This window comes from Mus pahari, chromosome 2, assembly GCF_900095145.1.
Source record: "Mus pahari chromosome 2, PAHARI_EIJ_v1.1, whole genome shotgun sequence".
Classification (NCBI taxonomy): domain Eukaryota; kingdom Metazoa; phylum Chordata; class Mammalia; order Rodentia; family Muridae; genus Mus; species Mus pahari.
The window spans coordinates 133,984,323-134,003,300 of record NC_034591.1 but is presented as its reverse complement, the minus strand read 5'-3'; the positions used below and the strand labels follow the sequence as shown (position 1 = coordinate 134,003,300).

Below are 18,978 nucleotides of genomic sequence, written 5' to 3'. Positions count from 1 at the left end.
GATAACGCTGGGTGAACCAACAGGAGCAATGAGATGCTTCATTTCAAATATCCCAAAGCAACGGAGGACAGGATGGAGAAGCCATTGTGAACTGGGAGAGGCTAGGAAGGCTTGGTGCCTTCAGGGACTTCTGGTATTTTGGATTTGTTCCTGGAGCAAAAATAGAAAAATCACTGGGGAGGGGAGATTTGAATAAATCCTATAGTTTACTTCTTTTCATATAAAGTGTTCCTCAGAGACATCATCTGCTCACTTGAGTTAAATATGGGTGAATATTATGTTTATCTGTTTTCCCCCTAAGATTTGAGGTTCATGCAGTCCATGTGGGCCTTGAATTGGCTATGTAGTAGGAGACCAACATCTTCCTGGGGATGGTAAGCCTGACCCAGCAGAACAGCTATCCTTTTAATGCTATTCAGCACTAGGGTTGTGGCTTCTCTCTCTTTTATCCAGAGAATATTCACGATGATGATCTTTCAGTTTAGATTACTCTCCAGGGTTTTATATAAATTTGTTTCACATTCACAAACTAATTTATTTAGTTAAAATATTACACAAATTTCCCCTTCCCTGTCCTTCCTTCTACCTTTTCCCTAACTCCCCTTTCTTTACAGCCTTTTTTTCTTTAACCACTGTTTTTACACACACACATAAATAGAACCTTCTGCATCCTTCAGTGTTGCCTGCAGGTGTATGACTTTGGGGACTGACTGACCACTTGGTATTGGACAACAACTGATAGGACTCACCCCTGGGGAAGACTAATATTCTCTCTCTCCCTGTTATTGTTGATTGCCTGAAACTCTTCATCTTGGGATGCCAGGAGAGAAGCTAGGCCTATAGCACGAGGCTAGTGAGATCATGAATCTTATAGGAAACCCTACTACTGACACTGTCCTAAAGTAGTATAATTCATAACTACATTCCCTATATGTATCATTATACCCACAGGTAAGTGTAGCTCTCATTCCTTAACAAAGATGTTCTTTTTACAGCAGTTAGAGACCATTAACAAAGGCCACACCTTGTCAAAATACATTGAGCAACTGAGAGAAGAATTCTCAGCCCAAATGATATAACGCCCCTGCACCTAAGGCTCAAGCAACACTGCAGAAGACCTAGTAAGATTTTAGGAGCCAGAGGATCTGGAAGTCTGGTGTGAGATTGTGTTTTGTAGCTAGGACAGGGAAGCCACGCCCATGAAATCTCAACAATGTAACCAAGTCCTGAACTATTCCAACACCAGTTGACATTCCAACAAAATTATAAGCACGCCTTTTCTTCTTTTTGAGTGTAAAGAATATGCTGATTTGATCCCCAGCCCCCGGGATAGTGACAGAAGGCTGGCGCTAGACAGAATAAAGATACAGAAAACTGTCGTGGTGTACCAGAAAGTCCCATCCTGGGAAATGAGTCTGACAAGGTCGTTTTTACACTGCAAACGCCTTTACTTCTTACATAACATAATCCCGGTTTCTAGACGCCTTCTACAGCATCATTTTACAATACAGAGAGAGACAGGAGCTGACTCCGTTTTCCAGGCAACAGTCCTTCCAACACTGGACGTGGAGACCCCACTCCGAGCACCGTTGGGCGCACCGCCCCTTCCTCTGCGCATGCGCAAGCTGCAGTCCTGCTCCTGGTCCATCCCTGGACTCGCGTCCCTCCTGGGAAACAACTCCTGGCCTTCGGCTCCGTGCGCTGCAGGAGCGGCGGGTGAGCCCTAGATAGCATCAAGGGCGGAGGGTTTCTGGGAGCTCGGGGCCATCCAGGTCGCTGTTGGCAGCAACCAGGGATCAGCGGGGTGGAGGGCTGTATGGGGGAAACGCCGGGGTGCGCTGGGACTCCATGGCTCGGGCTTGCGGGATCCGGATAGTCCCGCACCTCTGCAGAGCTAATCTAGGGCCTCTAGCTCGTGCTGCGCCTGCGCATTTTGCCCACTAGGCGGGGAAGATGCGGGGTGGTAGGGCGGGACCCTGAGGAGTTGACTCACGCATGGCGCGAGCGTGACGCGGCGACGCATCCGTTTTCTGGATACTGGGGCCAGATGCTGGGATGTGGGGGGTGAGCGGGTAAGCCAGGTCCCGAGTGAATGAATTACTGGGACAGAATAACCTACCCGAGACTCTGTTTCCTTTTGTGCACAGTGTGACTATTACGAATACTTGCTGCAATTTTCTTTTCTTTCTTTCTTTCTTTTTTTTTTTTAAAGCTACGACTACTTCTTGTGCTGGGAATACTCTGCGGTGGTCGCAGGGAGCCCACCCTCGCTGGGGGTCTTTGGACTGGTCCCTAGGGCGCAGTGTTTGGAGTGGAAGAGGAAAGTGGTTAGCTAACCACCAAACCTCCTGCCCTCTCACACACCTGGGATCCCAGTTTTGACTTTGGTTCTCGCTCACGTATTTTGTGAAAATGACACAATATCCTGAAACCATGGAAGACTGTGTGCTCGCCGAAAGTCTGGGACAAGTTTAAGGAGAGAGGTGAGCTGGAGTTGAGAGAGATGGGTACAACCAGGCTGCACATGGAATACATGGAATGCTAGTTCTTGGAAAAAGGAGCGGGAGTGAAAGGCTCACCAGCTGCAGGTCCGAATTGCTATCACTGCCCCTACCTCCACATCTTATGCATCCCTCCTACCTGGTTGACGGGGGGGGGGGGAGAGCGGTCGCGCCGTGGGAGGGGTGGCCCGGCCCCCGCCGCCACACCGGGGGGGGGGGGGGAGGGGGAGGGGAGGGGGGAGGGGGCGGTCCCTTAGACTCTGACTCATCTAAAGGTGGCATGTAGGAACATGCTGAGGGCTTTGCTTTTATGGCCAAATGTTCCCATCGGGACAGTAGTGTAGGTGGTCCTGAGAATCTTAACATTTTGCAGTTTTTTAGTGACACAACCAGGGCCTGCAGATGGCTGTACATTTTCTCTTTGAGGTTGCAAGTTTCTTATCAAACGATCGTTTTGAGAATTGTAAGCAAACAACTTGGAATGTAAGCAAGTACATTTTGAAATGTTTATCTTGCCTTAAAAACCCCCCCTCCCGTTCATTTTCTTGACTTACCTGACTTCAAGGGATTAATGCTGTTAGATTTAACAATACCTCCTGATTCCCACCCCCAACTCCGCACTCCCTCATTCTCCTTGATTATCAGCCTGGACAAGTCCACAGCCTTTCCTCCTTTAGATTATTATTTGCTAAATTAAAAAGATTGTCTCATGTTTTTAATTCTCCTGTAAGTTGGGTGCTAAGGGGAAACAAGTGTTTACATTCATCCAGTGCAGGGTATCTAAACTCAACTTATGTTAGAGCCACACCTGAAGAAGTAACAGCTTGCTTGTGGCTGCACACTGGGCAGGCCAAGTCTCTCCTGACCTCATTCTTCCTTCTCCCTCAGCTTTCCCTCCTCCACTCAGAGCAGAAAATGAACAAATCCCAGGTGAGTTTTGTTTTATTTTTTTTTTTTTTGCTTATTTATTCCCATTTTGTTTATTGTTTTGTTTTTCAATGAAAAAGTAAATCAGGCAAAAGTTTACAGCCACTGTAAAAAAAAATGACAAAATTTTCCCTGTGTTGTCTGGTCGTCACACGGAGGTGAATGTGATCTGTTGTCTATCATCCTTTCTTGTTAAAACCAGACACGAGTTCGTGTCCCAACACCGAGGCTGGAGTGGACTGCTCTGGGTTTCTTGCCTTATCCTGGAACGGACTCAAAAGGAGATGCCAGGATCTGCAGCCCCGTGTGTTCTCAAAGTAGCTCTCCTAAATGTTTAGCCAGCTCACTGTGTCTAGGTAAATTTGCATGTGGGCAGCTTATGTTTATGCATTTCTCATTTATATTCAACCTGAAAAATAAGGCCATCTTCCCTCACTGCCATTCACTCAAATCAGTTCTAGAAAAGGCCACCAAATGGCCTTCCAGGCCAGCCAGCAAATGTCCTTGTCATCGCCTTTCTTGACTGTCAGCAGCATTTGGTAGTTTTGACAGTGGACTGTTTTAATTTTTTTTTATTTTTAAATAAGTTGTTTTTTTATATACAATTATTTTTATCATATTCTTTCCTCCCTCAACTCCTTCCAGATTCTCCACACCCAACTTCATGTTCCTTCTCCTCTGCCAAAAACTCAAAAGAAGCAACATCAACAAAATCCAAAAATTGAAAATCAGACAAAACATACCAAAACAAAACAAGTACGTATACACAGGTGTGCACACACATGCACAAGCCTGCACACACATGTGCACACATAATCATGCACAAGTCTGCACATACACACACATACATAAACACACACACATGCATAAACACATACACACACACACATACACACACACACGCACACACACACACCTGACCGATTTCTCACCAGCTCATATGAAGGCTTATTTTCTTTTTGCCCCAGACATTTCTCTCACCCTTGGCCCTCCATTCTTTGTTTTACTGATGGGTCTCCTGGGTCTCCTTTTTTTCTTAACGGTTTCGAATTACTAATATACTAACATTTAGAATAGTATGTTCTAATAAAATTATAAAAATCTGAGCCAGGGAAAAAAGCTAATGCAAAAGATACAAAAGTGTGTCCTCTTTTCTGCTTCACCCGTTCTGTGTCCTGTAGGTATGGTGACATTAATCCTCTCCGGACATTTTCACTGAACATGAAAAGTATTCTATAAGTAACTATGTTCGTTGGCAAAATCTGGAACAATTTCAGATATGAATGTGTAGTCATTCTACCGTAGTTACTCAGCTTTGTAATAGCTACTTAAATAAAGCTAAATAATTATTTATTAAATTAAAATATGCATGACTGTTCTTATATATCCCTTTCTTCTATATTTACAAATCTGATCTTGGAGCTTCTCAAGCTCAGATGCACCTATGAATCTGCAACATCCCTTTAACGTGGGTTCTGAGAGCGTGGATGTAGACGGAGCACCTGTGGATCTGCAACATCCAGAACTCTCTGACAGTGCACAGATTACTGTTGCTGTGCGTTCTCTCTCCCCTCCCTCCCCCCCTCCCTCCATGCCTCCTTCCCTCTCTCCCCGCCTCTCTCCTCTTTTTGTTACAATCCCATGGTAGTTGGATATCCAACTGTCTAACGTACAGGTTTATTAAACTAATGTTGTTCTAGCTGGGCGATGGTAGCATATGCCTTTAATCTCAGCACTCAGGAGGCAGAGACAGGTGGATTTCTCTTGAGTTCAAGGCCAGTCTGGCTATAGAGCAAGTTCCAGAACAGTCAGGGCTACAAAGAGAGACACTGTCTCAGAAAAATCAATAAAACAAAACTGCTGCTGTTCTTTCACAGCTCTGTGTGTGTGTGTGTGTGTGTGTGTGTGTGTGTGTGTGTGAATGCTCGCACACGCACACATTAGTGTGTATCATATTATTCATGTAATTGCGTGCGTGAATTTCCAGAACTCTATTAGCTCTATGGGCCTGCCTGTCTTGGAGTGACCATTTATAATCTCATTGACTATGCATGAGAATGCTTGTTTTTCCACAGCTTTTCTGGTAGACTATGTGGTAAGGTTTTTGCATTTGGGGGGACCTTGAGTAAAAGGTGGTATTTAAATACCCCCTCCTCCACTGCTACACACCTACTTTCAAATTCCTAACCCTCCATACTTCTCTCCCATCTCCTCCCATATCTGAAGTCACCCCCACTCTTCCCTCCCCCTTCTCCCTCCCCCCCCTCTACTTCCCAGAGGTTACTCTCTTCCCCCTACTGAGTAGGACTGTAGCATCCACACTTTGGTGTGGTCTTCTTTCTTCTTGGGTTTCATATGGTCTGTGAGTTGTATCATGGGTATTCTGGGCTTCTTTTTGGCTAATATCCACTTATCAGTGAGTACATACCAACTGTGCTCTTTTGTGACTGAGTGACCTTACTCAGGATGATATTTTCAAGTTCCACCCATTTGCCTGTGAATTTCATGAAATCATTGTTTTTAATAGCTGAGTAGTACTCCATTGTGTAAATTTACCACATTTTCTGTATCCATTCCTCTGTTGAGGGACATCTGGATTGTTTCCATCTCTTGGCTATTATAAATAAGACTGCTATGAACATAGTGGAACATGTGTCCTTGTGGTATGTTGGAGCATCTTTTGGGTATATGCCTAGGTGTGGTATAGCTGGGTTTTCAGGTAGAACTATTTCCAATTTTTCTGAGGAACCACCAGACTGATTTCCAGAGTGGTTGTACCAGATTGCAATCCCACCAGCAATGGAGGAGTGTTCCTATTTCTCCACAACCTCGCCAGCATCTGCTTTCCCCTGAGGTTTTGGTCTTAACCATTTTGACTGGTGTGAGGTGGAATCTCAGGGTTGTTTTGATTTGCATTTCCCTGATGACTAAGGATGTCGAAGAACATTTCTTTTAGTGCTTCTCAGCCATTTGAGATTCCTCAGTTGAGAATTCTCTGTTTAGCTCTCTACCCCATTTTTTAATAGGGTTATTTGGTTCTCTGGAGTATAGCTTCTTGAGTTCTTTGAATATTTTAGATACTAACCCTCTATTGGATGTAGGGTTGGTAAAGATCTTTTCCCAATCTGTGGATTGCTGTTTTGTCCTATTGACAGTGTCCTTTGCCTTAAAGAAGCTTTTCGATTTTATGAGGTCCCATTTGTCAATTCTTGATCTTAGAGCAGAAGCCATTGGTGTTCTGTTCAGGAAAATGTCCCCTGTGCCCATGTGTCTGAGGCTCTTCCCCACTTTCTCTTCTATTAGTTTCAGTGTATCTGGTTTTATGTGGAGGTCCTTGATCCACTTGGACTTGAGCTTTGTACTAGGAGATAAGAATGGATCGATTCTCATTCTTCTACATGATAACCGCCGCTGTGCCAGCACCATTTGTTGAAATTTTGTCTTTTTTACACTGGATGGTTTTGGCTCCTTTGTCAAAGATCACGTGACCATAGGTGTGTGAGTTCATTCGTGGGTCTTCAATTGTATTCCATTGATCTGTCTGTCTGTCTCTGTATCGACACCGTGCAGTTTTTATCTAGTACAGCTTGAGGTCAGGGATGGTGATTCCCCCAGAAGTTCTTTTATTGTTGAGAATGGTTTTTGATATCCTGGGTTTTTTGTTATTCCAGATAAATTTGAGAATTGCTCTTTCTGTCTCTGTGAAGAATTGAGATGGAATGTTGATGGGGATTGCATTAAATCTGTAGATTGCTTTAGGTAAGTTAGCTTTAGGTAAGTTAGCTTTAGGTAAGTTAATCCTGCTGATCCATGAGCTTGGGAGATCTTTCTATCTTCTGAGGTCTTCTTCGATTTCTTTCTTCAGAGTCTTGAAGTTCTTGTGATAGAGATCTTTCACTTGTTTGGTTAAAGTCACACCAAAGTATTTTATATTATTTGTGACAATTGTGAAGGGTGTCCTCCTAATTTCTTTCTCAGCCTGTTTATCCTTTGAGTAGAGGAAGGCCACTGATTTGTTTGAGTTAATTTTGTATTCAGCCACTTTGCTGAGGTTGTTTATCAGCTGTAGGAGTTCTCCCGTTGATTTTTGGGGCTCACTTATGTATACTCTCATATCATCTGCAAATAGTGATATCTTGTCTTCCTCCTTTCCAATTTGTACCTCTTTGATCTCCTTTTGTTGCCTAATTGCTCTGGCTAGAACTTCAATTATTATATTGAATAGATAGGGGAGAGTGGCCAGCCTTGTCTTGTCTCTAATTTTAGTGGGATTGCTTCAAGTTTCTCTCCATTTAGTTTGATGTTGGCTATTGGCTTGCTGTATATTGCTTTTATTACATTTAGGTATGGACCTTGAATTCCTATTCTCTCCAATACTTTTAGCATGAAGGGGTGTTTTATTTTGTCAAAAGGCTTTTTCAGCATCTAATGAGATGATCATGTGTTTTTTTCTTTGAATTTGTTTATATAGTGGATTACATTGTTGGATTTCCATATATTGAACCATCCCTGCATCCCTGGGATGAAGCCTGTTTGATCATGGTGAATGATCATTCTGATGTGTTCTTGGATTCGGTTTACAAGAATTTCATTGAGTATTTTTGCATCATTATTCATGAGGGAAATTGGTCTGAAGTTCTCTTTTTTTTGTTGGGTCTTTGTGTGGTTTAGGTATTAGTGTAAATGTGACTTCATAGAATGTATTAGATAGTGTTAATTCTGTTTCTGTTTTATGAAATACTTTGAGAAGTATTGGTATTAGGTCTTCTTCGAAGGTCTGATAACATTCTGCACTGAAGCCACCTGGTCCTGGGGATTTTTTGGTTGGAAGACTTTTAATGACAGCTTCTATTTCCTTAGGGGTGATGGGACTGTTTGATGGTTCATCTGATCTAGATTTAACTTTGCTGCTTGGTATCACTCATTTCATCCAGATTTTCCAGTTTTGTTTAGTGTAGTCTTTTGTAGTAGGATCTGATAGTCTTTTGCATTTCTTCACTTTCTGTTGTTATATCTCCATTTTTCATTTCTGATTTTGATAATTTGGATACTGTCTCTGTGCCCTCTGGGTAGTCTGGCTAATGGTTTATCTATCTTGTTGATTTTTCTCAAAGAACCAGCTCCTGCTTTGGTTGATTCTTTGTATAGTTCTCTTTGTTTCTGCTTGGTTGATTTCAGCCCTGAGTTTGATTATTTCCTGCCATCCATTCCTCTTAGGTGTATTTACATTATATTTTTTTTCTGGCCACCCACTAAGAACACAAGGCATCCCTAGTGATTTCTGCACAATTCCTAGGGGCGGGGGCGTAAGTCACTCACCCTTCCACTCTCACGAGTCTCAAACTACACCCACAAGGCTTTTACACATCAGTCCTTGTGTCTTCAGTCACAGAAGTCTATTAACAGCTTTCAGCATCTCAACCACTTAGTATCACTTGATCCCTTAGGTCTTTTCCATCTTGATTCTGAGGACAGAAGCCAAGGCCTTACTCATACATGATAGGCAACAGTGTCATTACAGCATCGCCAGCCCTTTCAAATATCGTCTTTTATTATTTTACATGTTTGTTGCTGGATACTGTCTGTATGTTGTGCCGAATTTCGTAAAGGCCATTCCTTTGACATTGACGGCGGACTCTGAACATGTTCACCCTGTAGCTTCCTCACCATTCTCCCAGCCTCTTCTCCTAATCTCTTCCCATCCCAGTCTCTCTTCTGCTTTCAAGGCCCACGTGTAAAAGTGGCAGTATCCAGTGGGCTGACTGTGTGCCTTGAGCTGAGTACATCTAATTAAAGTTACCCTCAAAGGAACAAAAGGCATTATCTAAACGTGGTATTTTCTGAGCCTGGATTATTATGGTGATAAGATGCTGCGTCCATTTTCAGCAATCAACATAGCTGCATCCTCTTTAAGGATGAAGAAAATCTCACTGTGCATGTGCCTTTCCTTTGTGTATTCATCTGTCGATGGACACCTAGATTGTACACTGTGACTTGGCTGTTTTGGGTAGAGCTGTGGTAAACAAAGGTGAGAATACTTCTGTGGTCTCCTGACCTAGAGCATGTATGAGTTGTTGTCATAAAGACCATGGCCAAAAGCAGCCTGGGGAGGAGAGGGCGATTTCTTTGCACGTTCCAGTTGTAGTCCATCGTTGCAGGAACTCTAACTCTCACAGGAGCAAAGATACAGCAGAGACTGTGGAGAACGCTGCTCATGGTCTTCCTCTCCATGGCTTGCTCAGCCTGCTTTCTGTTATATCCAGAACTACCTGCTCAAGGGTGGCCCAGCCCATGGCAGACTGCACCCCCTACAGGAAGCTCTAATGGGGCCAGTCTGCTGGGGCCGTTTTCTCAGCTGAAATTCCCTTTTTCTAAGTGACCTTGGCTTGTGTCAAGTTGGAAAAAAACCCAACAACATGGTTCTTTCAGTGCATACTCAGAAGTGGTATGGCTGGGCCAGATTTAGGGCTCTTTTTAGTTGTGCATTTAAAATTAATTTATTTTCATGGGTTTGTTGGTTGGGTTGTTTGGGGTTTTTTGTTTGTTTGTTTTTGAGTTCTTCTATTTTCTGTGTATAAATCCTTTGTCATAAATTATTGAGTAAAGATTTCTCCTCATTCTGTATGCTATCCCTTTGCTGTTTTTTTCCCCCCTGCTATGGATGAGCGTTCTAATTCTGTGAAATGCAGTGTTTTAGTTCCTGATATTAAGATCTTTGGTCTATTTTGAATTAGTTTTCGTAGAGTAAGATGTAGAAAGCGATGTACTTCTGCCTGAGAATGCTCAGTTTCCCAAGGGGCATTTGTTAAAGAGGTTGACTTTTGCTAAGGGTGTGGCTAAGGGTGTGGTTTTGGCATCACTGTCAGAAATCTTATGACTATAGAATGCCATGCAGTTTTATATCTCCCCTCATTTTATGAAAGCAGAATTTTTTGATCTGCTTTTTTTCCTTTTAATTCTTGGTCTGCTGTTCTGTTCCATTATGTCAGCACTGTGGGGTTTTGTTACTATGACTCTGGAGAGGACTGGAAATCAGAACGTGTGATAGCTCCAGCAGTGCCCCTTTGTGCACGATTTCTTTGACTGTCATGGCTCTTTGAAGCTTCCATATGAATTTAGATTCTTTTTTTTTCTGTTTCTCCAAAGAAAGTCATTTGAATGTCCATGGGCATTTCACTCACTCTCTAGATTAGTTTTGGTAGTAGAGTCATTTTTGCTATGGTGACTGTGTTTATCCAGAGGCATGGGAGGTCTTCTGTGGTCTTACATTTCTCTTGTGTTTTCAAGGTTCTCTTCTGTAGACCTCTCACTTCCTGGTGTGAGTCCCTGTGGTGGTTTGAATAAGTATGGTCCCCAAAACTCACATGTTAGAATGCTTACCCGATAGGTAGCACTATTGGGGTGTGTGGCCTGATCGGAGGAAGTATGTCACTGAGGAGTCAGGCTTTAGGGTCTGATATGCTCACGTTAGACCTAGTGGGACAGTCTCATTCTGCTGTAGAGATTAGCCTATCATTTTCTTTTCTATCATGTTTTTACCTGTTTTTGTTATTAGAATAATGTTGTCTTCGGGAGTTTGGAGTTTCTTCTTCTCTTTCTATGTATGGAATGGTTTGAGGAACACTGGTGTTAGTTTTCCTTTAATGATCTGGTAGAATTCTGCAGTAAAAATCAGTGTGGGTCTGAGTTTTTCTTTGTGGGAGACTATTACTGCTTCAATAATACTGCTTATTGTGTGTCCGTTTAAGTTGAGCCTGCTCTATTTGCTTAATTTTTGTAGAAATGTTCTCATTTCTTATACATGATCCAGGTTATTGGAATATAGATTTTCAGATTATGCTGTAATGACCGTCTGCATTTCACTCCTGACTGTTGTCCTTTTCATCTCTAACTGTAATCATTTGGGTGAGGCTCTTTGGTTTCGTTGATTTTTTTTTTTTTTCGAAGCTAAGCCTTACTTTAATTTCCATTGTTTCTTCACGTCTGCCTTCCTATCATTTTGCTCCATCTACTGATTGTGAGTTTGGAATGTCTTTCCTTAGACATTGCAGTGCATTAAAAACTGAGGACTATCTTAACTTAATGGACACTTCTACCCCTGTGCTCTCATGCCTTCATCCCACCGGCCCTTCCTCCTTCTACCAAGTCCCTGTTTAATTTTATGTCTTTGGTGTTGTTTCATTTTTGTGTTGTGATCTTGTGTTGTGTTGGGTTTAGCCAGGGCTGCCATTTTGGCATGGATGTGGAGCTATCTGGAGAATGAATAAGTGAGTACATCACAGCAGATGGTGACTTCCTCTCTCCAAGAACCCCTCAGCTGCCAATAGCTCCCCTGCCCAAGAGCCTCTCCTGCACTGCCTGTGAATGTACATTCATGAGTTCAGTCTTGTGTAGACCCTAGCAGGCAGCCACAGCTGCTGTGAAGTTGTGAGTGCCATGACTATGGCCTACCTATAACCCAGCAGCTCACAGCGCTCCTGCCCACTGCTCAGCTCTCGAATTCTTTCAGCTTCCTCTTTTATGGTGTTCATTGAGCCTTGGAGCAGTGGTTCTCAGCCTGTGGGTCATGATCCCTTTGGGGGAGTCACACATCAGATAGCCCACATATCAGCTATTTACGTTACTATTCATAACAGTAGCAAAATTACGGTTATGAAGTATCATCGAAATAATTTAATGGCTGGAGTTCACCACAGTGTGAGGAGCTGTAATGAAGGGTCGCAGCATAAGGCAGGTTGGGAGCCACTGTCTTGGAGGAAGTGATAGATGTCCTGTTTCAGACCGAGTACTCAACGGTCTCTTGTCCTCAGTCCCTTGGCAGCTCTCTGTATTAACTGCTGTTCACTGCAAAGAGAAACTGTGAGAGAAGCTTGACCAAGATTGAGGACCACACTAGCCTGTAGGTGCAAACATAAGTATTTTTTAAGAAATACATTGACAACATGTTCTTTTACCAAAATGAAGACAGTTGGTTTGCTCCTAGTATGTCTGACTTTCCTGGCCATGAAGCTTTGGCCAGGTCCACAGTGCTGATCAACTGCCTGCTCAGGAGTTGGCACCCCTGTAACATTGTGCCAGTATGGTACCTGGAGGCAGTGCCAGGAGCCATTTAGGAGAAGCTAAGGCTAGCAGGAGACTTTCTGGAGGTGACCCACCTTTTTGCATGGTCTAAGATGGGTGAGCTCTGAGAGGCAATGCCCCAAGGGACTTCATCTCAGGATGACTTCTTGCTGCTGCTAGGCCTCTCCTGTCACTATTACATAGCCTAACAATGCCTCTGCAGTAGCCCACTCTATTGAGAACATTTCCTGCACAGCAACATAAAGATGAACTTTCATGAGTTAATACCATTTCGATGAATTAATGACTTTATAGAATTCCTGATTTGATTCAAATAATTTTAGGAAGAAAGTTTTAAGAAATGATTTTAGTTGTTTTGTGAGAAAGAAATAATAAAGTTTAGAATCAAGAATAGAATGTGCCCCCTCCTCATAAAATAGTAAGTAAAGGCTGCATGATAAGGAACACAATGAGCTTTCACAATTCCACTTAGGAGAGAAATGGGCTTGGGACAGATTTGTGTTCAAGGAAGAACAGTCATTGTAGGTCAGGCCCAAGGATGAAGCCACGGGTGTGCACTATGATGAAGCAAGGCCGCATGAAACTGTTGCTTTGAACTTATGATGAGCATACAGAATGAAAAATCACTTTCAATTTAACATCAATATCCTCCTGTAACTCCCTTTGTGTGACATTTTATCTATGAGGTAACCTTCTAAGAACATTTGTCTATAAAAAGGCCAGAGAATAGAAATAAGGCTGTGACTCCCTCTGCCCCATGCAGCCATCCAAATGTATGTGTATGGCATTTGGGCCTCAGCCCCATCCACCGAATGTATACATGTATATGTCTGTTTGTCTGTGGGTCGGTATGCATGAACACTTGTGGAGTAGATGAAACAGGTGTTCAGGCCTGATGAGAATGTGTGTGTGTGTGTGTGTGTGTGTGTGCGTGTGTGTGTGTGCATATTTGCCTGCACAAAGGATTTTAATTCTTTTCCTTTCTTTATAACATTTTATCTATGAGATAATTCTTATATAGAGAACTGAGCAATAAAAAATGGTGTGTAGCCACTTTCTGCTCCATCGCATGTGTGTCTTGTCCGTGTAACTTCTTTCCTCCTGGGTCACAAAGAGTTAATGAGCCCTGAGCTATTTACCTGGCCAGCTAGAGGCTCCTGGCTGGCTTGCAGAGAAAGGAGCTCTAGCAATAAATCTTTTACCTAATTCTCTGTTTCTAAAAAGCCTGTGTTAATTGCCAAAACCCAGCAGTTTTCAGCCACAGAATGATGGAGAAAGTGTTAAGTTTGCAGCAGCCATCAGCTTCTAGCCCCCAGCACAGTTAGTTACAAGGAAGCATCAGTCTTGTGGGCTTTGGCCAGCTCTGTGCTCCACCTCAGCTCGTTCCCCTAAAGCTGGCGAGCCTCTGGCGAGGCAGAGCTTACCTAGCAAGCCAGTGTTGTAGCATGCAGTGTCCGAAGCTGGGGAGGATGACTGCTGACTTTTCTCCCCTAGTTGCCTGCAAAGCAAGTTCTAGTACTAAAAATGCTAGCCAGAGGGGAGGGAGTTTGTCATTGCAGTGTGGAGTCTGTGTTCTGAAAGCAAGGCGTATGACGTATTCAGCAATCAGGACTTACCATCCAGTTCTGTGGGACAACCAATGGCTTGATCTGTATAGCTTGGGGTAACTGCCAGGGCTCTTCTGGGCAGCAACTCCTAGGAAGTTGCGTCTAACACTTGGCACTGGGATTTTAGTGTTAAAACCCATGGCTTTCGGGCACTGCCCTCCCATGCATGGTTCAGACACTTTTAAAAATTATGTTGTTTAGATTGGCTTATAATGGGGCTGGCAGGTGACTCGTGGGTACAGGGGTTGCTGCCTCCAGTGACAGTCTGATGACCTGGATTCCATCACTAGGACCCATGCAAAGGTGGAAGGAGAACTAAATTCCACAGAATTCTCTTCCAAGCTCCACTCGGGAGGCACAGGACATGTGCCACCCCGTGCTAACAATGCAGAAAGATAGAAGACAGAGATATCAATTCGCTTATTAAGTGGTGTTTTCAGTGTGGCTTTCCATACATCTTCAGTTTTGGTCAGTGCTCCTCTGTCACCCCTTCTTCTCTCCAGTGCCCTGTTCCAGTTTAAATCTCCCATCCCCAGTATTTCTTCATTCCATTTCACATGTGTTCTACCATTGCTACCCTCCTGGATGTTCTCCCCTTTTAACAAGCCCCCTTCCTTACTTCCAAGTCTATGAACATATCAAGTTAAGGATACACAAACACGAATCTGAAGCTTTGATCCACACAAGAGAAAGAGAGAGAGCGCATTTGGGGTTTGACATTGTGGACCTGGCTTACTTCACACAGTGTCATATTTTTCAGTTTCACCAATTTTTCTACAAATAACATGATTTTATTTTTATTTATAGCTGAATAAAACCCCATTGTGAGTATTGCCATATTTTCATTTGCTGTTCATCAGCTGGTGGTCATTTCAGTGGGTTCCACCTGTTCCCTATTGTGAATAGAAAGAACAATAGTGAACCAGAATGCGCAGATATCTCTACAGGAGGATTTGGAATCCCTTTGGTGTATGTTCACAAGTGGTATAGCTGGGTCAATGGAGCTCTATTTTAATCTTCCCCCCTCCCCCCCCAAATCACCAGACATATCCAAAGTGGCTGGCTTAGTGTACACTCTCCTCACAGTGTATAAGGGTTCCCCTTTCCCTAAACCCAAGCCAGCATTTATCTTTGTATTCTTGGTAATCACCATTCTGACTGGGGTACAGTGAAATCTTCATTTCCCTGTGACTGAGAATTAGCCATTCACATTGTTTTGTGAGTTCTGTTCAGTTCCACGCCCATCTTTTAATTGGGTGATTTCTTTTCTCGATGTTGAGTTTTTCAGTTCCTTGTATATTCCAGATGCGAATTCTCTGTCAGATGGATAGGAAAAGATTTTCTCCTGGCAGCTACAGGGTGTGGACCAGTCCTGAACCAGGGTTAGGACTCTTGGTGTTCAGGGTGGTCCAGAGGTTCAGAAGAAGGCGCAGATCAGGGAGAGTGATCAGATTTGACTCCAGGTCCCACTCACAAGTGGTCAGGAAATTCCACACCTCCCAGAAGCTCCAACAGAAGCTACGGATGCAGAGTGGGCGGGTCCTGCACTGACTTGATGCTTGCCCACTTCCATATCTCTCAGTGGCTTCAGGGGAAATTTTGGAACGCGGGTGGATTTACCTTTGCCCACAGGGATGTTTAAAGTTTCATGTTTCTCCAAGAGGCTTCAAGTGAAGCTTCAGACTCAGGGAGGGGCCGGAGTTGACTCTGAATAAGAACCACAGACAAGGAGAGTTCCACAGCTCCCTACCCAAGTCACAGATCCATGCAGGGGGCCCTGGCTGGCACAAGGCAATTCCCAACCCCCAGAGGAAGATTTGAGGCAGACCTTCACCCCAAAGACCGACCCTACAAAGGAGGATGGCATTTCACCCCTGCTAGGACTTATCTCTACTGAACACTGGAAACACCACTGCTGAAGGAAAGTAACTGACTTACATAAAAAAAATAATAAAAATGAAAGAAAAATTCAACCAACCCACAAACCAGATGCACAGATGCCAGCACAGCTAACTAAGGCACTGTCTTAGTTAGGGTTTCTCTAGCTGTGTTGAAAACACCATGACCAGAAGCAACTTGAGCAGGAAAGGGTTTATTTCTCTCACACATCTGCATCACAGTTCATTCTCATCAAAGGAATCCAGGGCAGGAACTCACGGTGGGAACCTGGAGGTGGGCGTTGAGGCAGAGGCCATGGCGTGGTGCTGCTTACTGGCTTGCTCCTTATGGCTTGCTCAGTCTGCTTTCTTATAGCACCCAGCACCACCAGCCCAGTGCTGGAACCATCCATAATGTGCAGTGCCAGCTTGCCTATGACCTAATCTTAAAGAGGCATTTTCTCAGCAAGTTTCTTCCTCTCAAGTGACTCCAGCTTGTGTCAAGTTGACGTAAAAAATATCAAGCACAGGCAAAGCATTGGGATACCATAAAGATGATAAAGGAGTCTTTTCAAACAGTTCAAAAGAATGATAAGTCTGTTCAAACAATGATTAAGTTCACACGAGTCAGTAAGGTCATGTTAGGAGTACAAAACTAAAAAAGATGGCTGATAAGGAAGTCAGTCTGAGTTATAACAATAGAATTACTGAAGAAAACCCAATCTAAAATGATCCTGGAAATGACAAGCTCAATAAGCCAAATAAAGCGTAAGTGGAAAGCTCACGAGCAGAGTGAATCCTGTAGGAAACAGAATCAAGGAGAGACAACAGGTAAAGGATGTGGAACGTTCAGTCATGGACAGTGATACGTTTAAAAATAAATGTGATCAGGAAGTGGGGGAGCATTGGGACACCATGAAAGACCTAACATTCAGATTATGAGCATAAAAAAAGATAATACCACAGATAGGACATAAAATATTTCCAATAAAATTACAGAAAAATATGCCATCTAGACACAGGAGACAGAACTCCAAATAGACAGAACTAGAAAAGAAACTCCCTGTAACATATTAAAACCACAGAATAATGGTTTTAATATGGATATTAAATTACATATTAAATATGGATATTAAACAGGATATTAAAAGCTACAGGAGAGAAAAGTCACTTATAAAGCAGGCCCACAATATAACACTTGACTATTCAGAAGAAAGACTTAAAATGAGAAGGGCCTGGAAAGGTGTATTCGGAGTTCTGAAAGGCCAACAACAGCCAACCAGAAAAACTATTAAAATTGAAGAAAAAATAATTTCTCACAATAACAGACTAAAATGTTATGTGTCTGCTACGCCAACTCTACATAGAATCCCAGAAGCATACTTCAGTCTGAAGGCAAGGGGAAATGCACTCGCCTGGAACAGTTACAGAACAGGTAATCAAAAAAGAAGAAAACTTTTTCATTTCTGATTTTGTTAATTTGGATACTATCTCTGTGCCAACTGGTTAGTCTGGCTAAGGGTTTATCTATCTTGTTGATTTTCTCAAGAACTAGCTCCTGGCTTTTTTCATTCTTTGTATAATTCTTTTTGTTTCTACTTGGGAGATATGACAACAGAAACTGAGGAAATTCAAAAAGTTATCAGATCCTACTACAAAAGCCTATATTCAACAAAACTGGAAAATCTGGATGAAATGGACAATTTTATAGAAAGATACCAAATACTGAAGTTAAGTCAGGATTAGACAAACCATCTAAACAGTCCCATAACCCCAAAAGAAATAGGAGCAGTCATTAAGAGTCTCCCCCCCCCCCAAAAAAAAGCAAGCCCAGGACCAGATGGTTTTAGTGAAGAATTCTATAAGACCTTCAAAGACCCGATACCAATACTCTTCAAACTATTCCACAAAATAGAAACAGAAGGAACACTACCCGATTCATTCTATGAAGCCACAGTTAACAATGTATATTCTCCCTTCCAGATGGAATGGTTTCTGTCTGATCAGGAACCTGTTACAATTTCCTTTCATAGAGTACTTCATAAGAGATTTTTTTTTCTACTATCATGTTTAATGTTACAAATATATTTAAGAAAATTGGTTGAGTGCAAATTACTTTTAGCTTCAGAAGATATCACATAACTATTATAAATGATTTTGATGACTTAAAAATGTCAATACTGAGTTGTAATAAATTTTGTTAGTTTAATTTAAAAAAAAAAAACAAGAAAAAAATAAAAGAAGAAAAGGTCCTAAAAATCTTCCAACAAAATGGCAGACATGAATACACATTGTTCAAAAATAACTCTTGATGGTCTCAACTCTCCAAACAAGAGATACAGACTTGCAGTTTGGTTTAGAAACAGTACTGATATTTTTGCTACCTCCAAGAAACATACCTCACTATAAACATTAGATTACACCTTAGAGTAAAAGGATGATAATAGTGTTCCTAGCAAACAGAATCAAGAAATAGGCAGCACAGGCGTTCTAATTCCCAGCAAGTTAGACTTCAAATCTAGTCAGAGGGGTTAATGAGGCTTCATACTCACCAGAGAAACAGGCCACTAATAAGACTCGGTAATTCTAAACACATACAAACCAACACGAGTAGACCCAATTTCATAAAATTAATATTAGATCTAGCACCACAGATTAGCCCTAATACAGAAATAATGGGTGACTTCAAAACTCTACTCTTTGCTAGTAGATGGATGAGCTGGACAAAAACTAAACAAACTTAAGCGTTAAACAGTGTATCAAATGCACCTATGGGGATCTATAAAACAGTTCTACCAAGACACTAAATATATTTTCTTCTCAGCAGAACATGTAATTCTTTCCAAAGTCAACCACATATTAAAACACAAAGCGGGCAGGTGAGATGGCTCAGCGGATAAGAGCACCCGACTGCTCTTCCAAAGGTGCAGAGTTCAAATCCCAGCAACCACATGGTGGCTCACAACCATCCTTAACAAGATCTGA

General features: G+C 42.5%; 1 protein-coding gene across 3 annotated transcripts in view; it reads left to right on the top strand.

The window, feature by feature from the left end:
• Positions 1–1,649: 1,649 nt before the first annotated feature.
• The window catches only part of Znf248 (zinc finger protein 248), a 25,828-nt gene continuing 8,499 nt past the window's right edge, over positions 1,650–18,978 (top strand). The window contains exons 1-3 of one of the 3 annotated variants that reach the window (XM_029535416.1): positions 1,650–1,716; positions 2,213–2,483; positions 3,390–3,431. In XM_029535416.1, the coding sequence (XP_029391276.1) occupies positions 3,417–3,431 (15 nt within the window). In that variant the 5' untranslated portion in view covers positions 1,650–1,716; positions 2,213–2,483; positions 3,390–3,416. Of the gene's footprint in view, positions 1,717–2,078; positions 2,484–3,389; positions 3,432–17,363; positions 17,429–18,978 lie in introns of those variants that run through there. The other 2 variants (XM_029535417.1, XM_029535415.1) reach the window with 2 other exon arrangements.